The 24,071-nt window shown below is 41.4% G+C and overlaps 1 protein-coding gene across 2 annotated transcripts in view; it reads right to left on the bottom strand.

Annotated features, from left to right (window-relative positions):
* Positions 1-23,390, bottom strand: part of Il12rb2 (interleukin 12 receptor subunit beta 2) — a 63,406-nt gene extending 40,016 nt beyond the window's left edge. For both annotated transcript variants that reach the window (XM_008844604.3, XM_008844605.3), the window contains exons 1-7: positions 23,315-23,390; positions 21,108-21,395; positions 17,563-17,677; positions 16,601-16,779; positions 15,236-15,378; positions 11,723-11,873; positions 4,957-5,036 (exon numbers count right to left, since the gene is read on the bottom strand). In XM_008844604.3, coding sequence (XP_008842826.1) covers positions 4,957-5,036; positions 11,723-11,873; positions 15,236-15,378; positions 16,601-16,779; positions 17,563-17,677; positions 21,108-21,395; positions 23,315-23,390 — 1,032 coding nt within the window. The remainder of the gene's footprint in view (positions 1-4,956; positions 5,037-11,722; positions 11,874-15,235; positions 15,379-16,600; positions 16,780-17,562; positions 17,678-21,107; positions 21,396-23,314) is intronic.
* Positions 23,391-24,071: the final 681 nt, after the last annotated feature.

The raw sequence follows: 24,071 nt of genomic DNA, 5'->3' as shown, positions 1-24,071 counted from the left end.
CAATAGTGGTTATGGTGGCAACTACTTTGGGATTAGATTTGAGGCCTTCCCAGAAGAGAATTCATGCCTGGTACTGTAAACATGGTCAAAAGTCTGTGGCTCAGGAGGTCACAGGCCCCAGGGACAAATTTACTACTCTTGTCTTGCTACATGGATATGTGGTGGTTTGAATGAGAAGGTCCCCCATAGGCTCCAAGTATTCGAACATTTTGTCCCCAGATGGTGGCGCTGTTTTGTGAGGTCTTAGAAGGTGTGGCCATGCTGGAGGAAGTACATCACCGGGGGGGTGGGCTTAGAGAGTTCTTAAGCCTTGTGGGATCCGGATCCGCAGTTGCTCTTTTCTTTCTGTGCCTACTTGAAGATGTGATCATGCTTAGCTTTCTGCTCCTGCTCCGGCCACCTCCTGCCACCATGTCTCCCTGCCATGACAAACTCTTAATTCCTCTGGAACCATAAGCTCAAATAAACTCTTCTGTAAGTTTCCTTGGTCACAGTGTTTTATCATAGCAATAGAAAAGCAACTAATACAGGATATGTTGTGAAACTGCCTTTGCAATAGTTATGTTTATGCATGTAGATTAGTGCTGCCCTCAACCTTGTTCAGAGAAGCATGTCTCTGCAGTGGTCAGATTGTCAACTGATCCAAAAGGGCTTTAACAAAATCTGGCATCCTTTCAGTGTAAAAGCTCTGGAGAGTCCAGGGATGGAGGAAAAATATCTAAACAAAATAAAGACTACATAAGACAAACCTATAACCCACATTATGCTTAACAGAGAAAACCTCAAAGCATTCCCACTAAGATCAGGAGCAAGATAAAGGTGTCTATTTCCTCCATTCTTATTCAATATGGGCAAATTGCCACATGCTCTCTCTTATGTGGATATGGGGCTTGAAATCTTAGCTAGAGCAGTAAGACAAGAGAAGGAAATACAAGTGATACAAAGAGGAGAGGCAGAAGTCAAAGTTACCTCATTTACACATAATATGATTCTATACAGGAGAGACTCTAAGGATCTTGCCATAAAAACTCCTAGCACTGATAAATACTTTTGGGTAAGTAGCAGAATACAAAATTAACTTATAAAACCATTAGCTTTCCTATATACTAATAACAATCATACTGAGAAAGAAATCAGGAAAAGAATGCTGCTCATAATAGCCTAGAAAAAGTTCCTTGGAGTAAGCTGAAGGAAGTGATAGACTTTTACAACAAAACTTTAAAATACTGAAGAAAGAAATTGAGAAAGACCCTAGAAGATGGAAAGACTCCCCGTGCTCATGGACTTGAATTAATATGGTATAAATGGCCATCCATAAAAAGCAATCTACAGATTCAATGTAGTTCCAATCAAAATCCCAGTGTGATTTTTCATAGAAATAGAAAAAAAAAATTAATTCACACAGAAGCACAAGAGACCCCAGAGAGTCAAAGCAATCCTGAAGAAAAAATAAAGCTGGAGGAGTTTTTCACCATACCTGGTTTCAAGCTATACTGTAGAGCTGTAATAATAAAATCCAAATGACACTGGCACAGACAGACATGTAGATCAACAGAATAGAACAGAGGACCTAGATATAATCCACACAACCACAGCTACCTGATTTTTGACAAAAATGCCAAAAATACACATTGGAGAAAATATAGTATGTTCAACAGATGGTGCTGGGAAAACTGGATATCTACCTGTAGAAGAATGAAACTAAATCCTTCTTTTTTTCTTTTTTTTTTTTTTTTTTTTTTTTGTCTTTTTGAGACAGGGTGTCCCCGTCCCCCCAGCTGTCCTGGAACTCACTATGTAGACCAGGCTGGCCTTGAACTCACAGAGATCCGCCTGCCTCTGCCTCCCAAGTGCTGGGATTAAAGGTGTGTGCCACCATGCCTGGCTCTCTTTTTTTAAAAAAAACTATTTATTTTTATGTGTATGAGTGTTATACCTGCATGTATTGTAAGTGCACCCATGTCATACAATGACAGTGGAGGTCAGAAGAGGGTGTACATCCCCTGGAACTGGAGTTACAGATGTTTGTTAGCCACCATGTAGGTGCTGGGATTCAAACTTGGGTCCTCTGCAAGAGCAGTTAGTGCTCTTAACCACTGAGCCATCTCTCCAGTCCCATAAATCCTTATTTTTCACCGTGCACAAAATCTACTCCAGATAGACCAAGAATCTCAATATAACATGTGAAATTCTGAAACTTCTAGAGGAAAAAGTAGAGATTACACTACGTTAAATAGAGGCTGGTTACTCAGGATATAAGGCCAACAATTGACAAATAGGACCTTCTGAAATGAAAGAGCTCCTGTACAGCAAAGGAAACTGTCAATCAAGTGGTGAGGTGACCTACAGAATGGGAGAAAATCTTTACAAGCAATATTTACGACAGAGGATTGTAATCTAGAATACACAGAGAACTAAAAACCCTAAACATCATGAAAACAACTCATTGCAAAATGGACTACAAAACTGGTCAGAAAGTTCTCAAAAGAGGAAATACAAATGGCTAATAAATATTTTTAAAATATTTAATAAATATTTAAAAATTAATGTTTAAAAATATGTTCAACATTCTCAGCCATCAGGGAAATGCAAACTGAAACTACTTTGAGATTCCTCCTCACCTCTGACAGAACAGCTATTAGCAAGAAAATAAATAACAACAAATGCTGGTGAGGACGACGTGTAAGGGAAACCCTTTATTCACTGTTGGTTGGAGTGTAAACTGGTGTAGCCACTATGGAAATCAGTGTGAAGCTTTTTTCCAAAAAGCTAAAATCAAAACAACTGTAGGATCCAGTTATACCCCTCCTAGGCATGTACCCAGAAGCACCTGAAGCACCTACACATCCATCTTCATTGCTGCTCCATTCATCATAGCTAAGAAATGAAATCAGCCTAGATGTCCATTAACAGACACATGGATGTGAATATTTGGTACCACGGCATTTTATTCAGCTATAACTAATAATGAAATTAGCAGGAAAATGTATGGAATTAGAAAATATACTGAGTGAGGCAACCCACACCTAGAAAGACAAACACTATATATTCTCTTTCATATGGACAGCCTGGCTATGACTTTTTAGATTTCTGTGTTTAAGCCAGAGAGCCTGCAGGGGCCAGGAAGCAAAAGAGATATGAAAGGGAGAGGGGGACCTTAAGTGGGGAGAGTAACACATGTGAAGGGAGAACAAAGGGGGGATACTGGGGGCCAGAGCTTCAACTGGAGAGTGGAGAACGGGAAAAGAAGGGGATTGGAGGGATGGTTAGAAAAACTAAGGATGCATGAAAAAAGCATAAGGAAACCTACTATTTTGTGAATTAAAAAAAAATACAATTGATGAAAAAAATTTAAAAAGAGTTTAAATGGTGGTACTCTGTAGGGGTGGATACTGCTGCACTCAGAAGCCAGAGGTCATTAAATTAAAATGCCAGTGCCAGGTACGAGATGGCTTCCTTTGAATTATTGGTCAGGAAGGCTCCCCAAATGATACAGGTTATTGTCATTGCTCCTGGTTGCCCATCAGACGTAGATAGAAAGACTCTACTGCTGAAGACACCATATATTTTGGTTGCAGGGCACAGAGAAGAATCAATCTGGAGCTGAGTTGGATGCTTCTTCCTGCTGTCTAATGTTCATGGTGCCAGATGGTGTAGCCACTGGCAAGTTGCCTAACCTCCAGTCAATAACCTCCCATCCATGCTCATGCAAGCAACCCTAATTAAACTCAGTGGGTCACACACATGAAAAAAGACATGAAAGTAGGAGTTAGGACTACCTGGAAACCTTGTCCTATGGGCATGAGATCATGGTTACATTCAGATCATCTTTTCTTTCAGTAACAATGACTTGTGAAGTAGTAGGAAAAGTTCAAGGCTCCAGCTCCCATTCTGTCCTTGTGGCTGGGCAGCTTGAGACATGCCCTTTCTCTCTCAACTGGAGCTTTCTTCTGGTGGGCAGATGAGTACCTACCCCACAGGGGTTTTGTGAGAATTAAATGAGATGGCAGTAATGGCTGTCAGCACAGGTAAAATTTGATAATGTTAGGCTCCTCCCATTCTGTTGCTCCTGCTTTACTGCTGGAGGGGGGTGCTTTCTATTACTATTCAGAAGAGAGAGTGTAGACAGAGGGCAGAATGCCGGGGATGCAAGAAAGGATGTGTGTGGAGGTGGGAACTCAGCAGGAGTGCTAAGTGATCAGGTATTACAGATATATCTGAGGAAATGAATTCCACCTGTGCTCAGAATGCCGTGCTGAAGCCACAGTGGGGACAGAGGGGCTCTGCCATGGAAATACAGAATCACTTAGATATATACTCTCCTTGAGTTTCTTTTTTTTTGTATTCGTGTATTGGGTGTATTGCCTGCATGTAGGTAAGTGTACCTGTGTCGTGCAATGCCCGTGGAGGCCATAAGAGGCTGTCAGATCCCCTGGGACTGGAGTTATGGATAGTTGTTAGCTGCCATGTGGGTGCTGGGATTTGAACCTGGGCCTTCTGAAAGAACAGCCAGTGTTCTTAACTGCTGAGCCATCTCTCCAGCCCTGTTTTTTTTTGTTGTTGTTTTTTTGGTCTTTTGAGACAGGGTCTCCCTTGTAGCCCCAGCTGGCCTGAAACTCCCTATGTTCACCAAGCTGTCCCTGAACTCACAGAGATTTGCCTGCCTCTGCCTCTGTGCTGGGATTAAAGGCATGCACCACCAGGCCCAGCCCCCTTCCTTGAGTTTTTAAGAGGCTTATTTTTAATTATGTGTATGTATATCTGTGTGTGGGTATGTGCATGTGTGCAGGTACCCACAGAGGCCAGAGGTGTCAGATCCCCTGGAGCTGGAGTGACAGGCAGTTGTGAGCTGCTCAATGTAGGTGCTAGGAATTGAACTTGGGACCTCTGCAGGAGCAGTACACACTCAGCCAATGAGCCATCTTCTTGAGTTTTAAATTGACATTGAAAACTTACCTTCCAGAAAAGGGATAGCCGTTGTCTCTCAGAGTCGATGTTCTGTTTCATGTACCAGACATCTAATGTCCCAGTAGGCTCTGATTTGAGAGGGAAAAACAAATTTTCACATGTATATGAGTATATACAATTTTAAAAAATTGTTAAAAGTTAATTGATTAGTCAATAAATCATCAGGAAGTAGAATTACAGGATAATTTCAATTTTCATTGTAATACATACAGTATTTTCTCTTCTACTTAACAACAAACACGTACATCTTTGGTACAAAAGTCAGAAAAAAAAAAAAACAAAGTTACTTTAAAAAGAAAAAGAGTTGTTTTTTTTTTTTTTTTCCCCCCTGGTCTGTTTTGAGAGAGGGTCTCCCAGTAGCCCCAGCTGTCCTGGAACTCACTATGTAGACCAGGCTGGCCTTGAACTCACAGAGATCTGCCTGCCTCTGCCTCCCAAGTGCTGGGATTAAAGGTGTGCACCACCACTCCAGGCCTGAAAAAAGTTGTTTTGTTTTGTTTTGTTTTGTTTGGTCTTTTTGAGACAGGGTCTCAGTGTAGCCCCAGTCGACCTGGATTAAAGGCAGGTGCTGCCACGCCCAGCCTAAAATGAAAAAAGTTTTAAAGTTTGTGAAGGAAATTTATTTCCTACCTTAAAAACTCAAAGTATGTATGGTTATTTCTTTTTCACTGAAATGTGGGAATATAAGGGCATAATGAAAATCAATTTTAGGTATTATAAAAACATACAGCACAAATACAAATGGCAAGCCTTATCCCCACCTGCAGTCTGAGACATATACTGTGGTGTGGTTCTTTGGTTTTTGATCATTAGACAATGACCTACTTGAAGGCATGTCTCATTTATCTTAAAAGTCCCAAAGCCCAGCACAGCATCTAAGATGAGTAAGCATTCTCAAGGATGAGGAACAAATAGGCAATGGAATGCATTTGATGTCAAAACGCACGCTGAACAAATAGGAGAATTAAGCACTATTCTGTAACACAATGGTCAAATAAGTGTAATTTAACTTGAGAAACTCAAGCACACTTGAAAAAGAGACAACCCCCCTTTGTGTGTGTATGTGTGTGTGTGTACACATGTGTGCATGCATATGTATATATGTGTATGAACGTGTGTGTACTCCCCCACTATCAAGTCCACTCGATTTGCTTTGATTTTCAGTCAGTAGAAACACCCCCTGAAAGCAGACTTCTATTGCTCCAACACAACTTTTTTCACAGTGAAACTCAGTATATTTTAGGTGAGGCTGCACTGGGGTTCCTTCTAGAGTAAGTTCCTCTCAACCAGAGTGAAATTTCTAGAAAATTAAGTTCTGCCATCTGAAACAGTAGCTATGCAGCCAGGGAGAGACAGCAGAGCAGAAAGGGAGGCCAGCCAGGGTGGCCCTGTGCCAGTGCTGTGGGCAGGGCCTGCAGGGCCATTCGCAGCTCCACCTTTACGGTCTCCTCAGGTCTCCTCACGCTTTAGTGCAGGGGTTACCGAGCACTGCAGAACCAGGCCAAGTACCAGCAGAATCCTGCTGTGTGACCTTAAACAAACATTAACCATGCCCTTCGGCAGATTTCCTGACTATCAAATAAGATAATTCTATGTGTCATGAGGGGCTATCTTGGGGGAATTTAAATGAAGAGTGCTAGCAAAGGGTAAGCTGTCAGCAAATTTGGCTGTTGCTGTTTTCTTCATTTGAAAACTGAATTGCTGCGTGGATAAGGAACTTAGGGTTCCTAATTAGGGAAGCCAGGCTTTGAACATGGTTCTTTGAGCGTAGCCTGACCTGGATCTGTACCACGTAGTTACCTGACTCTGAGAAAGCTTGTGATTTCTCTATAAAACTTCCATTCTACATGAGGGGGATCTCTTTTGTGGTTGTTCCCTTCCTTTATAACTTCCTCTTCCTGGTCCCTCACCCTCTGTTATTTTTTAATAACTACTCCTGTTTCTCCTTAAAGCCCTTTCTTCCCTCTTTCTTCCCATCAGGGGTAATACTTCCCTTAGAGTAAGGACTAAGAGGTGAGAAAAGCTTCTATGAGGTTTTCTGAAAACACTCTCAGCTCTGCAGGACCTTGATGAGTAGCCTAGGAACCAAGACTGGGACTTGTATAACCATAGTTCAGGTGCAGATAGGTAAAGAGTTCAGGTGACTGACACCACCTCAGAGTAAAAGGCAAAGTATGGACACTTACATACATGGTCTCACTTAACCCTCCCCTAATAAAGAAGGTGCGTATTATGATAGTTGTTATACAGCTGTGAACAAGGAGACCTGCAGAGGTAGACAATTTACAAAGACTCGACCTGGTAAATGGCAAAAGTGAGAGCTGAGATCAGCCCTTGCTGTCTCCAAAGATGCTGTCTTCTCATCACAGTCCACCATACTGAACAAAGCTCAGAAAATTCTACAGACTGCAGAGTCCAGACATTGAGGACCGGGTATGTTCAATGTCAAAATCAGTTGACTTGTTCGGAGTGGGAATAGCTTCAGTTAATTACACACTGGCAATAAATAAAGCAGTGCTCACTGGATTGCTCATTAAAAATCTACCACCTAACAGATTATTAAAGACTAAGAATCATGTTATAGACTCATGCTCTCTCCACAAGCTCACTCACAAGTGCAAATGCATGAACATGCGCGCACACACACACACACACGCACACACACACACACACTTCTTGTAGCTAGTTCCTCTTTCTCAAGGAAAAGCATTTTCTAGGATTGGGGTGGTCACTATTCATCAAATAACTGAGCACAGGCATTTGTTCCCTCCAAGACAGGTATAGGGTGGAGGGGTGACTCAAGGAGGGGGAAGAGAGGGCCTCTGGCTGAATCACAAACATTCCTCCCTAAAGAAATGTTTGCATCTGAGTCCTTTTAGTAGGGTAGAGCTCTTCATCCACTTTACCTCTAGCTTTAGGCAGAGATATAAGTTTAGAGGCTTAGTTTAGGGGCTGATAACTATGGTTTTGAAGGCCAAATCCATATTGATGTCCATTTTTGCAGAGTCACTGAACTAATAATAGTGGCTTTTATATTTTTAAATGGTTAAAAAAAAGGACCCAGAAGAGCAATTTTTAGTGATATGTGAAAATTAAGTCAAACTTAAATGCCAGTGTTTATAAAGTTTTGTTGGAACCCCGCCATATCTCTTGACGTCAATAGCTGCTTGGGCACAACAACAACAAATTTTAATAACTGTGACAGAGATCGATTGGTCTGCAAAGCTAAAAGTGTTAGATATTTGGACCTGCAGAGGCAATGTTTGCCAACTCCTGAGCTTCACTGTGATGAAATGCTTATTAACCAAGATGTTAAAATAACCTCTAGAATTTAATTGTTCGTGCCTATAGTAGTTTAATATGAAATACAGATGAATGAATTGGCTTCTCATTGTGAGGAGAGAAGGCAGCAGATGGCTGCTGAATCTCTCCCCTTTGAGCATCTTTCACTCATCCTGTGTGTTGTCACCATTACGTGAGAGCACATCTTTGCCTCTCTAGCCCAAGTAGGAACATGCAATGCTTATACTATTAATTTCCCATAACAGAGTTGAGTGGCAAACATGTAAGACTTCTAAAAATGCTGAATGAACAGAGAATCACATTCTCTAAGAAAGCTCTTATTTATCACCATGGCGTTTTCCACTGGGTGTTGTGGTGAGCACGTGTGAACATTTCAAAGCCCAAATTCAGGAGTGTTTTCTCACTAGAAGAAAAATACAATTTCTAGGTTCCAGAGTCAGGAAGTTAAACTGGGAACCATTTCTACTTTAACAGAATCTGAGTTGGGAACTGTTTCTAAGAAAGAGACATGGTTACCCCTTCTGTAGTGGTCATTTGTCTGCAGGACCATGACAGAAGTCCAACTTAATACCAAAGGAAAGGGGCCTGGTGGCAAGACATGAATAGTTGCAGTTAGGCTGCCAGGGGATAACATACACCTCCCAGTTTTGGGAAGCTGAGACTATAGAGAAAGAGCTCTATCATAAATCATTCACAGTTTCAGACAGTAAAGCTTACGAGTAATTTTTTTTTAAATGCCAAGTTACATATGACTAGGCACTTAAAAGGGTTAAAAGGAAGAAGTGTTAAAAAAAATTTCACACCTTTAGGTTTACATCGGTTGGTGTTTCATAAAGAAACTGATGACAGAAACAGTGGTAAGGGGTGCAAACCACACAGCTTAGAGTAAGAGCAGAGAGAGGAGGACAACCCACAGAAAGATCAAACACAGCCAGAGGAGGTGCAGACTTGGAAAGGAAGCCAACGGAGGCCTCAGGGCTCCTCTCTGAAGGACTGCTCTGAACTCTCAGCTCAGTTCAGGTGTTTGCTATGGTGGTGGTTTATTTACAACATATTAGAGTTACTACCTGGCCTTAAAGAAGTTTTAATTCAATAGATAAACACTTAAAAAATAAGAAAAACAATCCCTTTCAATACTTCTAAGTAAGTCATTATCCAGTGCATAAATGACAAGGATTCACAGTCCCAGTTTTCCCTAGTTTACAGTTCAGCTCGATGTGATGTAATGAGGTAGCTTAAATATTTCTAGACCTATTTACTATCTTAGACTTGAATGTAAAATATGACCCATTTGAAACATTTTATCTGTGTTATATTAAAAAATTCTAACCCACAAGGTATTTTTTAAAAAATGTATTACTTTGACTATATGTAATAAAAGATAATAAAAATAAACGCTGGACTACAGATGTGCCAAGCAGGGAGCAGTAGGTCACAACTGTGACATTTTGTCAGAAAATGAGAGGTACTTATCATTTTGTTGAATGAATTCATTGAAAATATTTTCTTAGATCGATCAACGCAAATATCAGAATACAGGAAGATCATTACATTAATTCTACATTCGGTGTAATATTCTGTTAACAGGTATCAGTCCTCTTTAGGGCTTGAATGCCACTGGCACATTATTACTAAGTGTCATCAGTTACCAAAAACTATTAGGAGCCCAAAGAATGCAGCTTAATCACAAGCCTGCTTCTCACACCCCCAATCTTCACAAATAACGACTTAGATTTTCTCTTACCAATATTACCAAAACTCTAGATAGTAATGAGCAACGGATCATATGCCAGTATTTTTTCTCCAATCCAAATTTATATAAGTTCTGAAATGGTGTATACTACACAAGTAATTGAGCATTTTAAAATTAAAAAAAATTTTTTTTAAACTTAAAAAAAAATTTAGTATTTTTATTTTATGTGTATGTGTGCATTGCCTGCATGTAGGTAAGTGCACTCATGTCGTGCAATGCCTGCAGAGGTCAGAAGAGGCTGTTGGATCCCCTGGGACTGGAGTTATAGACAGTTGTGAGCTGCCATGTGGGTGCTGGGATTCAAACCCGGGTCTTCTGCAAGAACAGCCAGTGTTCTTAACTGCTGAGCCATCTCTCCAGCCCCAATTTTTAAAATATTTTTTAATTTTTGATTTATTTTTATTATATGTGTGTGAGTGTTTTGCCTGCATATATGTAAGTGCACCATGTGTATGCAATGCCTAGAGAGGCCAGAAGAAGGCATTGTATCCCTTGAAACTGAAGTTATAGACAGTTGTTAGCCACCATGTGAGTGCTGGGAACTGAACCTAGGTACTCTGCAAGAGCAGCCAGTGCTCTTAACCACTGAGCCATCACTCCAGCCCCTAACTGACTGTTTCTAAAAACCAAGATTCAAAGCCAATCATGGTGGCATACGCCTTTGATACCAGCACTCAGGAGGCAGATGCAGGTGGATCTCTGTGAGTTCAAGGCCAGTCTGGTTTACATGGTAGCAAGTTCCAGGCCAGCTGGGACTACAGGGAGACCCTGTCTAAATAAATAAATAAATAAATAAATAAATAAATAAATAAATAAACAAGATTCAGATGACTGTTTCTTGTGAATTCAAAACTTTGTTAATAGTGACAGAAAGATTATGTAAGAATCTTTGCTTCAATAAAATGTTGGCTTACATTTCAATGAAATTATCTTCCCAATAATTATCAAAAGGAAAAGCCCATTAGGTTAAAAATTGTGGGGCTGGAGAGATCGATCAGCAGTTCAGAGCACTGGCTGCTCCTGCAGAGGACCTGAGTTTGGTTCCCAGCGGCTAACAGCCATCCATATAACTCCAGTTCCAGGGGATCCGATGCCCTCTTCTGACCTCATGGGCATTGCGTGACATGGGTGCATTTATATACATGCAGGCAGTATACTCATACACATAAAATAAAATATTTTTTTTAAAAACGTCAAACAAAAAACTGGATTTGCTTTGCTGCTCCTAGCAGGGTGGGGTTCACGTGAGTTGGGTCATGTCAGAGGCATGAAGAAGCCATGTTATAGCATTGAGAGCATTGCTACATCTTTTATATTAGAATATTGCCTCTAGAGATGACTTTCTTTCAAGCTTTGGGTATGGTTATAGTTTATAAATTATAGTTTACATGTTGAGCGAACCCAGAAAATAAAATATATCCAAGAAATGAGATTAATTACTGGCTGCAGCTTTGTGGAATAGCAGAGATATTCAGTGAGAGAGCCCAAAGTAAGTTTAACCGACATTACTGAAGCAGACACAGGCTTGACTGGTGGCACACAGGTGCAGGGCTGACTCAGTGCTGTTTCTTAGCATCAATGTGTCTTCCTGGGCAGTTTCTGCCCTGAATGTACCTAGCGATTCCATTCTATGGAAGTCTTTACCTGTCCTGTTCCCTCTCCCTGATCCCTCCCCCTCCTCCTTCTCTGGATGCCTACCTTCCTCTGGTGTTTGTATTTTCACTGATTCACTCCAATCACTCCAGCTTCCTTTATAAAGATGTAGTTTAGAGGAAATCTGAAATTCATACTCTGTAAATGGTCGCAGATCCTGCAAATCATGTCTTCCTTTGGCATTTGTGACATTAACCTTGAATCAGATAAATGTTCTTCATTGAGACATAAGGCTTGAGCATCTTTACTGGGTACACTGTCGCAGTTCAGTACAGGGAACGTTGTGAATGACCAAAGCAGGGGGAGAAGCACCTCCCTCTCCTCAGTCAGTGACACTCTCACAGGAATTGCACACTCTTCTGACCACCCTGAAGCACACCATAGGTTGTTCCAACCTGTAATTAGCTTACTGGGCTAAGGAGGAGCTGGAAGTCACTCTTCCGCTCAGTCATATTTTGATCCTGTTTACCCAACATCTCATCCTTCCTGTCTTCCCCGGTCTCTAGTGAATGTTCATGCTCATTTGTGGAAACTAATAAGGCAAATCTGTAGAAAAACTGAAAACAGACAAGATTTTTAAAGTGTCCATTAATAGCAAATTAATATAAAGGAGAGGCATCTCAGTGACACAGCGTGTGCTTAGCATGTACAAAGCCTGAGTTTGGGCTCTAGTGTTCATGTGTATACACACATACACAGATAAAATAATACAAAGAAATTTAACTTAAAAGGGGAATCTAGACAAAAAAACCTTTTAAATTCTCCAGATCTACCATTCAACGAGAAGAAATATTAATACTGCAACTACTGAGCACACATGATGTTAATCTAAGATAATAGTTTCTCATTTTAAAAAAGTCTCTTGGGATAAGAACTCATCTATTCAAATCCCCAGGGAACAATGAAACCAGATGAAAAGCCAGTAAAGTTTAAAAAACTGTCAGTTTCTTCTTTTCCTGAGAGTCTTCCCAGATAGCCCAGGCTAGCCTGGAACTCTATCTTCTGTCTCAACCTCTAGAGCACTGGGATTATAGCTGTGTGCTACCCCATTTGGCAAAAATCTATCAGTTTTCAAAACCACTTGAAGAAATTTCTATACCAGATTTTCTTTTTTAAAAATTGGGTGGCGGGGTGGGGGAGCTGGAGAGATGGCTCAGCGGTTAAGAATACTGAATGTTCTTGCAGAAGACCTGGGTTTGAATCCCAACACCCACATGGCAGCTAACAACTGTCCGTAACTCCAGTTCCAGGGGATCCCACAGCCTCTTCTGTCCTCTGTAGGCATTGCACAACACGGGTGCACTTACCTACATGCAGGCAATACATGCATACACATAAAATAAAATAAAAACAATTTTTATTTACTGATGGCTCAGTAGGTAAACATGCTTACTGCACAACTTTTTTTTTGGTCTTTTTGAGACAGGGTCTCCCTGTGCCCGGCCTTTTTTTTTAATTAAAAAAATTTTTTTAAAATTGGATATAATTGGCTTATGATGAATGCTTTAACACAAACATAGAACTGGTTTCAGGAAAAATGTTCTTATAGTCTCTTGAATATCAACTATATGTAGACTCAATCCTTCACTATTGTTAAAGACTACTGTATTTTACAAAAATTCTTGAAGAAATCATAATCCTATGTTTTTTATTACAAAAAAAAATGTAGTGCCAGGTTGGGGAGATGGCTCAGTGGGTGGAGCATTCACTCTACAAGCATGAAGACCAGAGTCAAATTCCTAGCACTCACGTAAATTCAGGCATGATAACATGCACCTGTAATCCCAATGCTCTTCTGGTGAGATTCGAGGAGACTAGAGAATCTGCAGGAACTCATGGGCCAGCTAGCCTGGGGTAGGCAGCAGCAAACAACAAAGGAACCCTGTTTCAAACATGGTGAAAGGTGAGGGCTGACACCCAAGGCTGTCCTCTGACCTCCACATGCATGCTATGACACATATGGAGCCCATCCCCCATACACACAATGTAGTGTTTAATACATCAAATTATAGGCCTTTTCTATATATATAATAATATATTATTATAGTAATATATAGTTCCACATAAGCTTTTGTGTATATTATTTCTCTAATGTTTTTAATGTTAAAAATAATAATGAGGGAAGGGGATAGAATGATAAGGAGAAACAAATTCTTGACTAAAAGTAAATTATACAAATTAAAATTGATTTATGGAAAAGCTGTGGCTTTAAAAATTTCAGAATCCAGGCCAGTAATGGCTCAGTAGGTAAACGTGCTTACTGCACAAACCTTATTACCTGGGTTCAATCCCTGAAACGCACTGTGGAGGGAGAGAACTGATTCCCCAAAGCTGTCTTCTGACTTTTACATGTGCACAGTGGTACACATGTGCCCGTACTCACAATCATTCTCTCTCTCTCTTACATATTTGCACACATATATGCAGGTAAAACACACATATGCATAAAATAAACATTTAAAAAAATGAAAATTCAGAATCAAGACGTTTCTTATGTGTTTGTATGTGAGATGTATATGTGTGTGTACATATTCATGCATGTGTGTACACATGTGGGGAGGGGCATATGTATGTTTGTGCATGTGCATGTGGACACCAAAAGTCAATGTTGGATGTCTTTCTGCTGCTTCTCCACCATATTTTTTAGAGACAAGTTTTCTCATTGAACCTGGATCTCACTAACTGGCCAGCTGGCCAATGCCCTCCAGCCATCCTCCTGTCCCTCAATGCTGGGATTACAGGCATGCACCACCATGCCTGGCTTTTTACATGGGTGCTGGGAATCTAAACTCAGGTCCTCATGTTTACTTAGAAAGCACTCTACCTACTGAGCCACACACACACACCCTCTGCATCTTAGTATTTTGTTTTAGTTGTGTGAGTGTATTGCCTGCATGTATGTAAGTGCATCCATGTTGTGCAATGTCTGTGGAGGTCAGAAGAGGGTGTCAGATCCCTTGGAACTGCAGTTACAGATGGTTGTTCGTTGCTATGTGGGTACTGGGAACTGAACCACAGTCCTCTGCAAGAACAACCAGTGCTCTTAATCACTGAAACATCTCTCCAGCTCCCCAAGGTATTTCTTAATAAAATGAGGTGAGGAAGAGATGACTCAGTGGTTAAGAGTACTTGCTACCCTTGCAGAGGACCTGGGTTTGGTTCTAAGCACTGACATGGCAGCTCATGACCATCTATAACTCTAGTTTCAGGGGATCCAGTGCCTCTTCTGTCCTCCATGGGCACCAGGCACACACATGATGCACATACTATACATGTAGGCAAAACTCTCATGAACATAAAAAAAATTAAAAATAAATAGAGGTGTATAGAACTTGCTGACAGATTTCCAGGCTACAGCCACAATTGCTAGCTACCATGTGGGTGCTGGGAACCAAACCAGGTCCTCTGCAAGAACAGCTAGTTCTTTTAGCCACTGAGCCATCTCTCCAGCCTCAGGCTAAATATTCCTAAACCCTGAATTTTTCTGACATGACAATGGGTCTGTACACCAACACCAAGGCCTTTAATGACTTTTTCCCGCCCTCTAAAGACCATTACCATGTTCCAGAACTCGCTGTTACGGGGCCGGTATCTGAGGCGATTAAGCATCACTCGCTCTTCATCCTCCCACCGAAGGGTACATCTGCTGACAGAAGCATTTAGGAAGTTGATCCTGATGTCCCACGGAGGAAGAGGCCTCACTAGCAAGCAGGACAAACCAAAAAGTGTGGGTCAGGCTTCACAACCAGAGATTAGCTTAAGTAGTAATATGAGCTGTTTAAAATGTTGACTTCACTTTTCAATCAATAAAATATTTCCTCTTAATTCAGCCTCATCTCTACCAAATAGTGGATGTGTCAATGCCACTTAACCCTATGACTTAAGGAAAACCAGTATGCTGATGACTGAGGAGACAGGCGGCTAGTGTGATCACTTCAGGAGAAGAAATGTTGCTAGGAGAATTCATAGCAAAGGCAAAATACAGGAAAAACTGAAAAGAAAAGAATTGGAGGGAAGATTGTGGCATCAAGACGAGCAGTTTGTGAAGAGATGAGAGGTGGGTGGGGGGAAGAGTGGAGGAGGTGGATGGTAGCACTGCATATGTAGAGAGGTACAACAGGAGAGAGACAGTGTGAGGTGGGAGCTACAGGTAGGCCAGACACCCCAACCCACCTGGATGGTCCTAAGCCCACCTGGATGGTTGCAAGTCAGGATGCCTGAGATTGGTCTCTGATTCTGCTGGACCAATTCTATTGCTCACACATAGCTCACTCCAGTTCCCAAGGATAAGGGACAGACACAGTTCTCAGAGTAGGTGCATTTGTATCCTGGCCCACTGTAAGCACAGCATGCATCTGGCTGTTCAGCCCAGCAGGCCATATTTTGTGGCATCTGAATAGTAGGAATAGGCACTGGGATAAAAAGATACCTTTATGACCTCCCAGAACACTCTTTTCATTCGGCAGTGTCATTGACAGCTGGTACTTCTATGGAAACAAGCCAGGAATTCTTATTTTTCTCACAGAATGAAACTCAAGATCCCATTATAAGATCCCAGCTACTTCTATACAGCCACAGGCCATGCTCTCAGTCACATGCTTCTGTCTTTGTCTATCCCTATTAGTTACTTTCCATCGACATCAGATTCTCTCTCTCTCTCTCTCTCTCTCTCTCTCTTAGTCTTTTTGAAACTTGGTCTCCCTGTAGCCCCAGGGGCCTGGAACTCACTCTATAGGCCAGGATGGCCTTGAACTCACAGAGATCCACCTACCTCCCAAGTGCTGGGACTACTGGTGTGCGCCACCACGCCCGGCTACCATCTGATTCTTTTTAAAACAATTGCACACAGAAGATTTGAATGAGTTTTAAAATAATTTTCATGTGTCAATGAATGACACCTGTAGAAAATGAAACAAAGTGTACCTATGTCCAAGAATGTGTAAGGAAATGGAGATGAAGAAGCGCTTCCAAGCCCATTGGTGCCAGTGACCTTGGCTAAGAACCTGGATTCAGGTAATTCAGGTTTTAGGCTGGTCCCAAGGTCCAAATGATCACAGTTGTGACAGTGATTCTTCCAAGTTGTGTTTTTTGGTCCAGTTAACCTGGGGTCAAAACACAGTTGTGTTTAGCAAGATGCTTTATTTGCTTTTGTTGGCACAAAAGCACAAAGTGTTCTAACATTGAAAACTCTAGACCAACTTTTAAAAGACCAGTCTTATTACTAGGGAACAGACCATGAAAATATTTGCATCCTATTCTTAGAAGTAAGACCATCTCTCCCCTCACCCCTTCTTTTGGTACAACTGGGGTCTTTTTAAATGAATGTCTATAAGGAGGAATATTTTCACCTAAACTGCCCAAATTCTCAAGACCCTGGCTGTCATCTTAGCTCCTCAGGGCAGAGTGTATCTTTATTCAAAGGATCTGCGAGTGCCTCAGTCCCCACTGAACAAAAGTATGGTATGAGCTCCCAGTATAGACCCCAATCCTGGGTCCCACTGTCTTTCCCATCTCCTGCTCACACCAGCCAACTGTGTTTTAAAAATTAATTCTTCCAAACTAACAGTTACCACAAGGAGGAGTCCACGATACTCAAGAGTGTGAGACAGCAAAAGAGACAGGGATATTATATAGCCAGATTAACCTGGTAGAAGAGAGACCACCCTAACCAGGGCCTTGGATGACTCAAAGCTAGAAAGCAAGACCAAGATATCTAGTCTCACAGTTCAAACTGATGAACACCAGGGTTTTTAAAAAGTATTTAATGGTTTAGATGAGATAGCTATTGCTGCTTCTCCTTGGCAAAAATAAAACTGTTAGACACTGCTTAAGGTCATGTAAGAGAAGATACACAAAATAGCCACAAAGCATAATCCCTTACTCACTGGAAGGTATAGTTGGTGCTTAGGCAAGTGTTTCTTCCTGGGTCCCAGGTGCAAGTCACATTCCCATGTTCTCCCTTCTGTATACAAGACAGGCTTCGAGGTTGCTCTGGAACAACTTTAAAAAGAAAGAACAAGACTTGATATTTGAAATCTTCTGCAGGTGATATTGGGAGCACCTTGTTATTATTTGCCAATAGAGATTGATAATACCTTCTCCAAGTCCCAGAAAATCTGGATAGAGCCATATTCCATCAAGTCCAAATTTGTTCCAAAGGCACGAATTTCCTCTAATGACTGAAGTAATCATGAATATTGGTCACTTACTGTATGCCAAGCCCCATGTCTTATGTGCAGTTCTCAGACATCAGAGCGCTCCATAAAGTAACTAACATTATTATCATCTTATCAAAGAAGAAACCAAGATAAACCAACTATCCAGCCCAAACTGCAGAACTCTCCAGTCCAGGTGTGGCTGACAAATCACATTCTACCATTTTCCTGGGAAAGTGAACATCCACTACCCCAGCTAGCTCTACTACCCTGATGATAACGAGTCAACATCGCTAGAGGAATGTCAGTTTAATATTAGAAACCTTTAAGACAGGCGTGGTGGCACAGAACTGTAATTCCAGCAATCAGGAGACTGAGGTAGCAGAATGGTGTGTTCAAGGCCAGTCTGAGCTATTAGTAAGACCCTGCCTCAACACAACAAACAAACAAAAAGAAATCAGTACCACCAATGACAAAAATGTTCCTCAGCCCTAGACTTGTTTCTCAAAACCCTGCTTAAGGGAAACACAGTCTTAGAAAAATGGTTTTCAGAAATATCAACGGCTAAAGTATAAACTGGATTGAAAATAGCCAACAATCTATTGTCTTCCATTTTCTAAATTGCTTGAAGATCAATCCTCTGGTTGGCTAGTGTCCTGACTGACTAGTTTCTACACAATTTGGATCAACACTGGGTAGCAGAGCAACTCATACATGGGAAGAGGTAAGAAAGAGAGAAAGAGAGAAAGAGAGAAAGAAAGAAGAAAGAAAAGAAAGAAAGAAAGAAAGAAAGAAAGACTTCTTGCCTAGTCCCAGCTCAGAAAAAAACAACTAAGCTTCTAATCGGCCCTCCTGGGGGTTCATCACACAACAGACCACCAATTTTCTTTAAAAGGAAATGGACTGCTTTCTCTCTCAAAAGACAGCACTGCTGACAACATGGGTGAAACCAAATTCATTCTTTTTGGAATTAGACTAGCCAAACTCAGAGTAAAGTGTTGCTTCCAGTCAATCCTTCTTCTCAAAGGTGTTAAACTTGCTCACAGAGCAGCTGTTTGATGATGGTGGTCACCTCAGGAATCCTGCACAAGAACATTCTGCAGGACCACCCAACTGAGCTGAATCATGATGGACCCTCCTCACCATCTCTCCAGAGCTCCTGATGCTTCAAGTTGCCACAAACACATTCACATGCAATGGATGGAGACATAAAAACTGGAAAGGGGCACGGCACTCTCGTATGAGAGCACAGATACAAAATGGGATTGCCAAGTACCTCAGAAGGGAACAAACTGCCAAGGCTGTTGTTGGTCTACTGAAAAGAAGAGAATGCAAATGGCACTGGGAACACCTGGAACTGGTGTCACAGGGCTGAGATTGTCCAATACAAATATGTAATACTGGTGTGGTCACATGGCAAGTTTACCTGGGTGAAATAGTTGGGTGTTCTGAGGATAAAGATAAGGCTCAATGGTGCTTTTGAAAAAAAAAAAGTAATTTTGACTATGACCAGTGTCTAGTACTCAGCCTGAGGCAAGCATGAAGATAAAGAATAAAACTGGATGGAACTGCCACCCTAGCACTTGCCACTCCAGCGCCTCCATGTGCCTGGCACTTGGTTAAGAACTTTGCACTCAAAGGATCGCATAATCACTGTATCCATCTTATGAGGTAGGTGTTAATATTTTCACAGCACAGAGACACTGAGGCTCAGAGAAATAAACTGTCTAGAGTACACGGCTCTTGGCAGAAATGGGACTCAGAGCCCATGCTCCTGGTACTGCAGGACAGGCTGCCAGAGCTAAGAGGCCTGGCCTGAATAGGAAGTCCCCAGCTGGCAGAGTTTGGGCCTCCTCCCCATTGATGATTTGCTGGCCATTTGCTTGGTCTTCTGCTCAACACTTCTAGTAGGCCTCCAAGAAAATTACCCGGCAGCAATCATATCCTTCTAAGCCACGGAGGAGAGGTTCCCATATTTCCTGGAAAGAGCATCACTGAGCTTTTTATAGCTGCTTATGTGGCCAACTGTCCAAGCAACACGGTCAGTCAGCCTGAGGCAGCAATTCCTCCTAGTCTTAATTCTGTCACCTGCCCAGAATCATGGAAGAAAAAGAGCCACGGAATTATTTGGGGCTCAAGCATGTTTGCTGGCTTGCCTAAGATGAGGTAGGCTGATGGCTAGAACTGCAGCAGGTGACTGCTGGCTCCTCTGTGCACTAGAGCTCATGCAGCACAGGCCAATTGTGAACTGTAGCTCTTTCCTTTCAGCAGCTGCCTGGAGGACAAGCCATGGAAGAAAGCAGCATAAGAGACGTAATGTCCTATGGGGTAAACTTTACAATCAGGGAGATAGGTAGCAAATGAATGGGGGATGTTATTATATTTCCAAGTGCTTTTTCTGGGGCTGTCCCTAAGTGAACAAACAGCCAGCAGTACTTTCTGATGAGGCTATTGCCAGCTTAGTAACATCACCATGTTGTACCTTCACATGCTCACAATGGTGTTTCAGTCAACAGACCCAAATACATGACAGTGGTCCCATAAGATGCTAACATTTAGTGGCGCCATTTTAGCTCGTGTTAAGTATACTCTATGTTGTTCATATAATGGTGAAATCAACTAAACTTTCCTAGAACCACCCCATTGTTAAATGATACATTAACTATATTTCCTGACTTATTTCCTCTCCTGCCTCCTTGGGACTGAATAAATCATTTCCTCTCTTGAAGTATGAGCAATCAGCTTTGATTTAGGCAATTTTCCAGGAAATGATCATAAGTCTGATCATGGTTTCCCATTAGCTTCTGCTAAGTGTGAGAGCCAGTGGTCAAGGTGAGTGGAATGGAAGAACATTTGCTATGCACTAAGTGAGGGAGGGGGACATGTGCTCAGTCCTGTGTTGCCAGCCTGGGTTGCATAAAGAGACCCTCTTCTGGCTTTTTAGAGCTTAGGAATCAATGTTCCTAAGTCAAGAACTATGGGTAAGGCAACTTAGCTGCAGAGAGCCATTTTCCTCTGACCACTGAGTCTAAGGACAACAGGCAGAGATAGTCTTAGTGGTCAGAGAAAGAAGAAAGAAGGGGGCAAAGAAGGGAAAGACTGTGACTTGGCAAATAAAACCCTAGTTCTGTTGAATTCTGGACTTCTCACACTGAGGTTCCCAAACCTAGTGTGATAGGAAAAGAAAGAAATCTGTCTTTATTTGGGTTTCTGGTTAACTCATGACAAACACCAAAAAAAATGACCACTTCCTAAGAGTTCAAAGGAATGCTCACCACCAACTGAGATCTCCACCCCACAAACTTGACTCTCATCGCTACGGATACAGGCCAGCTTGCAGACAAACACGGTTTTGCCAAGGGGAAGATCTGTGGCTTGAAAACTGAAGGACTGACCATGGTGGACACTGACTTCTTGGCCCGACTTGTAGAGGATTAATTTGTTCAAAGTAGAATAGTACAAACAGCCTTGTCTGGGTTTCAAAGAGCAGGAAATAATGACAGGTGATCCCAGCGGCACCACATGGGAAGGCTTTGCAGTCACTTGTCCTCTCTTGCACACATCTGTAGGAAGATATAAATGCAGCACTCAGCCTGGAAGGAAGACATAATGTTTCGAGATGCAGGGTCTCTGCACTCTCCAAAGCAGGGTAAGATTGAATTCATCAGATCACAGGACTATAAATAACCTACGCTGCTCTAGCAACATTGGCAATGCTCAAAGAGAACAGAAAGCAGTCATTCTAAAGTCTGAATTGCATATACATCCTCAAAACAGTCATTCTGTAACCATAACCAGAAAGAGGCAAGTGGAGAGGAAGCAGCGCTGGAAGAACATTCCAGAATGCGTTTCCAGGATCTCTGACAGGACTCTTCCACAGGCATATTTCTCACCAGATCACTAAGAGAGCTACCTAAGATAAAGCACATCTTTTACCATCACCACTATGATTTAAAATGTTTATTTCAAACAATACTCATACCAAGAAAAAGAGAAAGTTTTAACAGACTATTGAAAACTTTAGGGGTATATCTAGGAATAATTTCATCTCTTAATGTATTAGTTGTATTAAATATGTACAATTTATACATCATTTTATAACAAAGACAAAATATTCAAAGGCTCTATGTGTCTGCAATTGGCATTAAGGATGGAACTCAGAAGCCAGGTGTGATGCTGCAATCCCAGGACTTGAAAGGCTAAGGCAACGGGATCGTGAGTAAGAGGCCAGACTGGATTACACAGTGAAAGATACCATGTACAAAACAAACGGCAAACAGAAACAAAAAAACAAGGAAATTGGGTCCAACAATCCATATTTTGATACATCTTCAATATGTAGAACCCTGGGTGATATAGCTGATGTAAATGGTATGCATCTACTAATCTTCTTGGACAACTCCTCTGTGTTCATTAGTACATCCAATGCGACATTAAACTCTCGTTTAAGAGAGTCCTTTAGGGGCTGGAGAGATGGCTCAGCAGTTAAGAACACTGAATATTCTCGTAGAAGACTCAGGTTTGAATCCCAGCACCCACATGGCAGCTAACAACTGTCCGTAACTCCAGTTCTTGGGGGTCCGACACCCTCTTCTGACCTCCACAGGCACTACGTGACACAGATCACTTACCTGCATGCAGGCAATGCATACATACACATAAAATAAAAACAATAAATAAAATATTTTTTAAAAGAGAGTCCTTTAGCTGGGCCCCATGGTGCGGGCCTTTATTCCAGCTCTCCAGAGGTAGAGGCAGGCAGATCTCTGTGAGATGCCAGCCTGGTCTAAATAGTGAGTTCTAGGCCAACTGGGGCTACAAGGAGACTCTCTTTCACAAAACAAAACAAAACAACAAAAAAGAGAGTCCTTTACTTCCTTCCATTTATAAGCTTCAATGAAAAGAACTAAAAGATACAGGTTTATTCTCAGTTTTCAGATGTGATATAAAGTTTCCACTGGATGTCTTTTGCAGAGTAGGGTTATTGTATTATAAGACAGGATCAATCAACTGCCATCAACAAGAACTGGTGAAGAAGCTATTTATATCAAGTAAAAGAAATACTGAAAATCTTTAAAAATAAAACATTGTCATTTTTGTTTTCAAAGCTAGGCTTGTTCTCGCCCTCCCTTTCTTATCTTACTTATATGTTTGGCTTTGGTTTCATTGATTGCTGATCTTAGATTCTTATGGGCCAGAAAGCCAAGACCAAGGAAGGTCTCGATCATAAAGCCAGGAAAATGCAGCCAATTTTTTTTCTTGGTTTCCTAGCTAGTCTCTAAAGATGAAATATATTATTAGAGCTTTATATTAATCATTAAAACAATGAGATAATACTAGTTATTGAATCAGGATTATCCACTAAATGACAAAAGATTGACTACAAAAAGCACTTAGAACATTACTACAATGCATGGCTCATTTGTATTTGAGAGTTTAAACTGTAATTTCTTCCAAAGACTGGCTTACAGAAATATCTTACCTATATTTGCTTTAACCAACAGCCACAGGGTTAAAAATGTAAGTGCCAGTGAGCATTCTCTAATAGCATGTGCCATGAATAGTCAGCTCTGGAATGCAATTCGATTTTTCCTTGTAAAAGAAGCAAATTCATTCATGTTAAATAGATTCAGAAAATGCCAGAAACACAGTTATTTAGAACAGTGTGAGCACCACTGTTTCCCCATATTGTTAAGATGTTAAAACTAGTAAACGGAAAAGCTTAGTTACTTTCCAACCGTCATCTTGGTGAAGCTCCTTGGGGCAAGCAGCAGGCTGAGAAGGGGCAGGACATCTCATCCCATTCGGGCTGCTCAACAGATTTTTGAAGAGTGATGTTGATGAGCAACAGAAAGTCCAAGGTCAAGGTGACAGAAGATTGAGTGTCAGATGACGACCCACTTTTCAGTTCACAGATGGCGCTTGCAGCTCTGCCCTCAGAGCTGGGACAAGGCAGCTGGGCCACTAGGCCTGCTCTAGTGTCTGATCACCTCACAATGCTCCATCTCCCAAAACCATCATATTGGGGGACCATAAACAGTAAACTTTAGAGTTGTTTAAAACTGGATTTGAATGCTTTGAGACCACATGCAAATTAATTAACCTGTCTGTGACCCACCCCACATGTAACTTGTTTCTCTTCTTAACAGAGGCTGTATTATCATAGTCAAACAGAGCATTTGATTAGGGAGAATTTCTGATCCCATGTGATTATGGAAAATAGTAGATTAAAAAAATGT

Source organism: Nannospalax galili, unplaced genomic scaffold (genome assembly GCF_000622305.1).
Source record: "Nannospalax galili isolate Female #2095 unplaced genomic scaffold, S.galili_v1.0 scaffold441, whole genome shotgun sequence".
Lineage (NCBI taxonomy): Eukaryota > Metazoa > Chordata > Mammalia > Rodentia > Spalacidae > Nannospalax > Nannospalax galili.
This window is presented reverse-complemented; position numbering and strand designations above follow the sequence as displayed.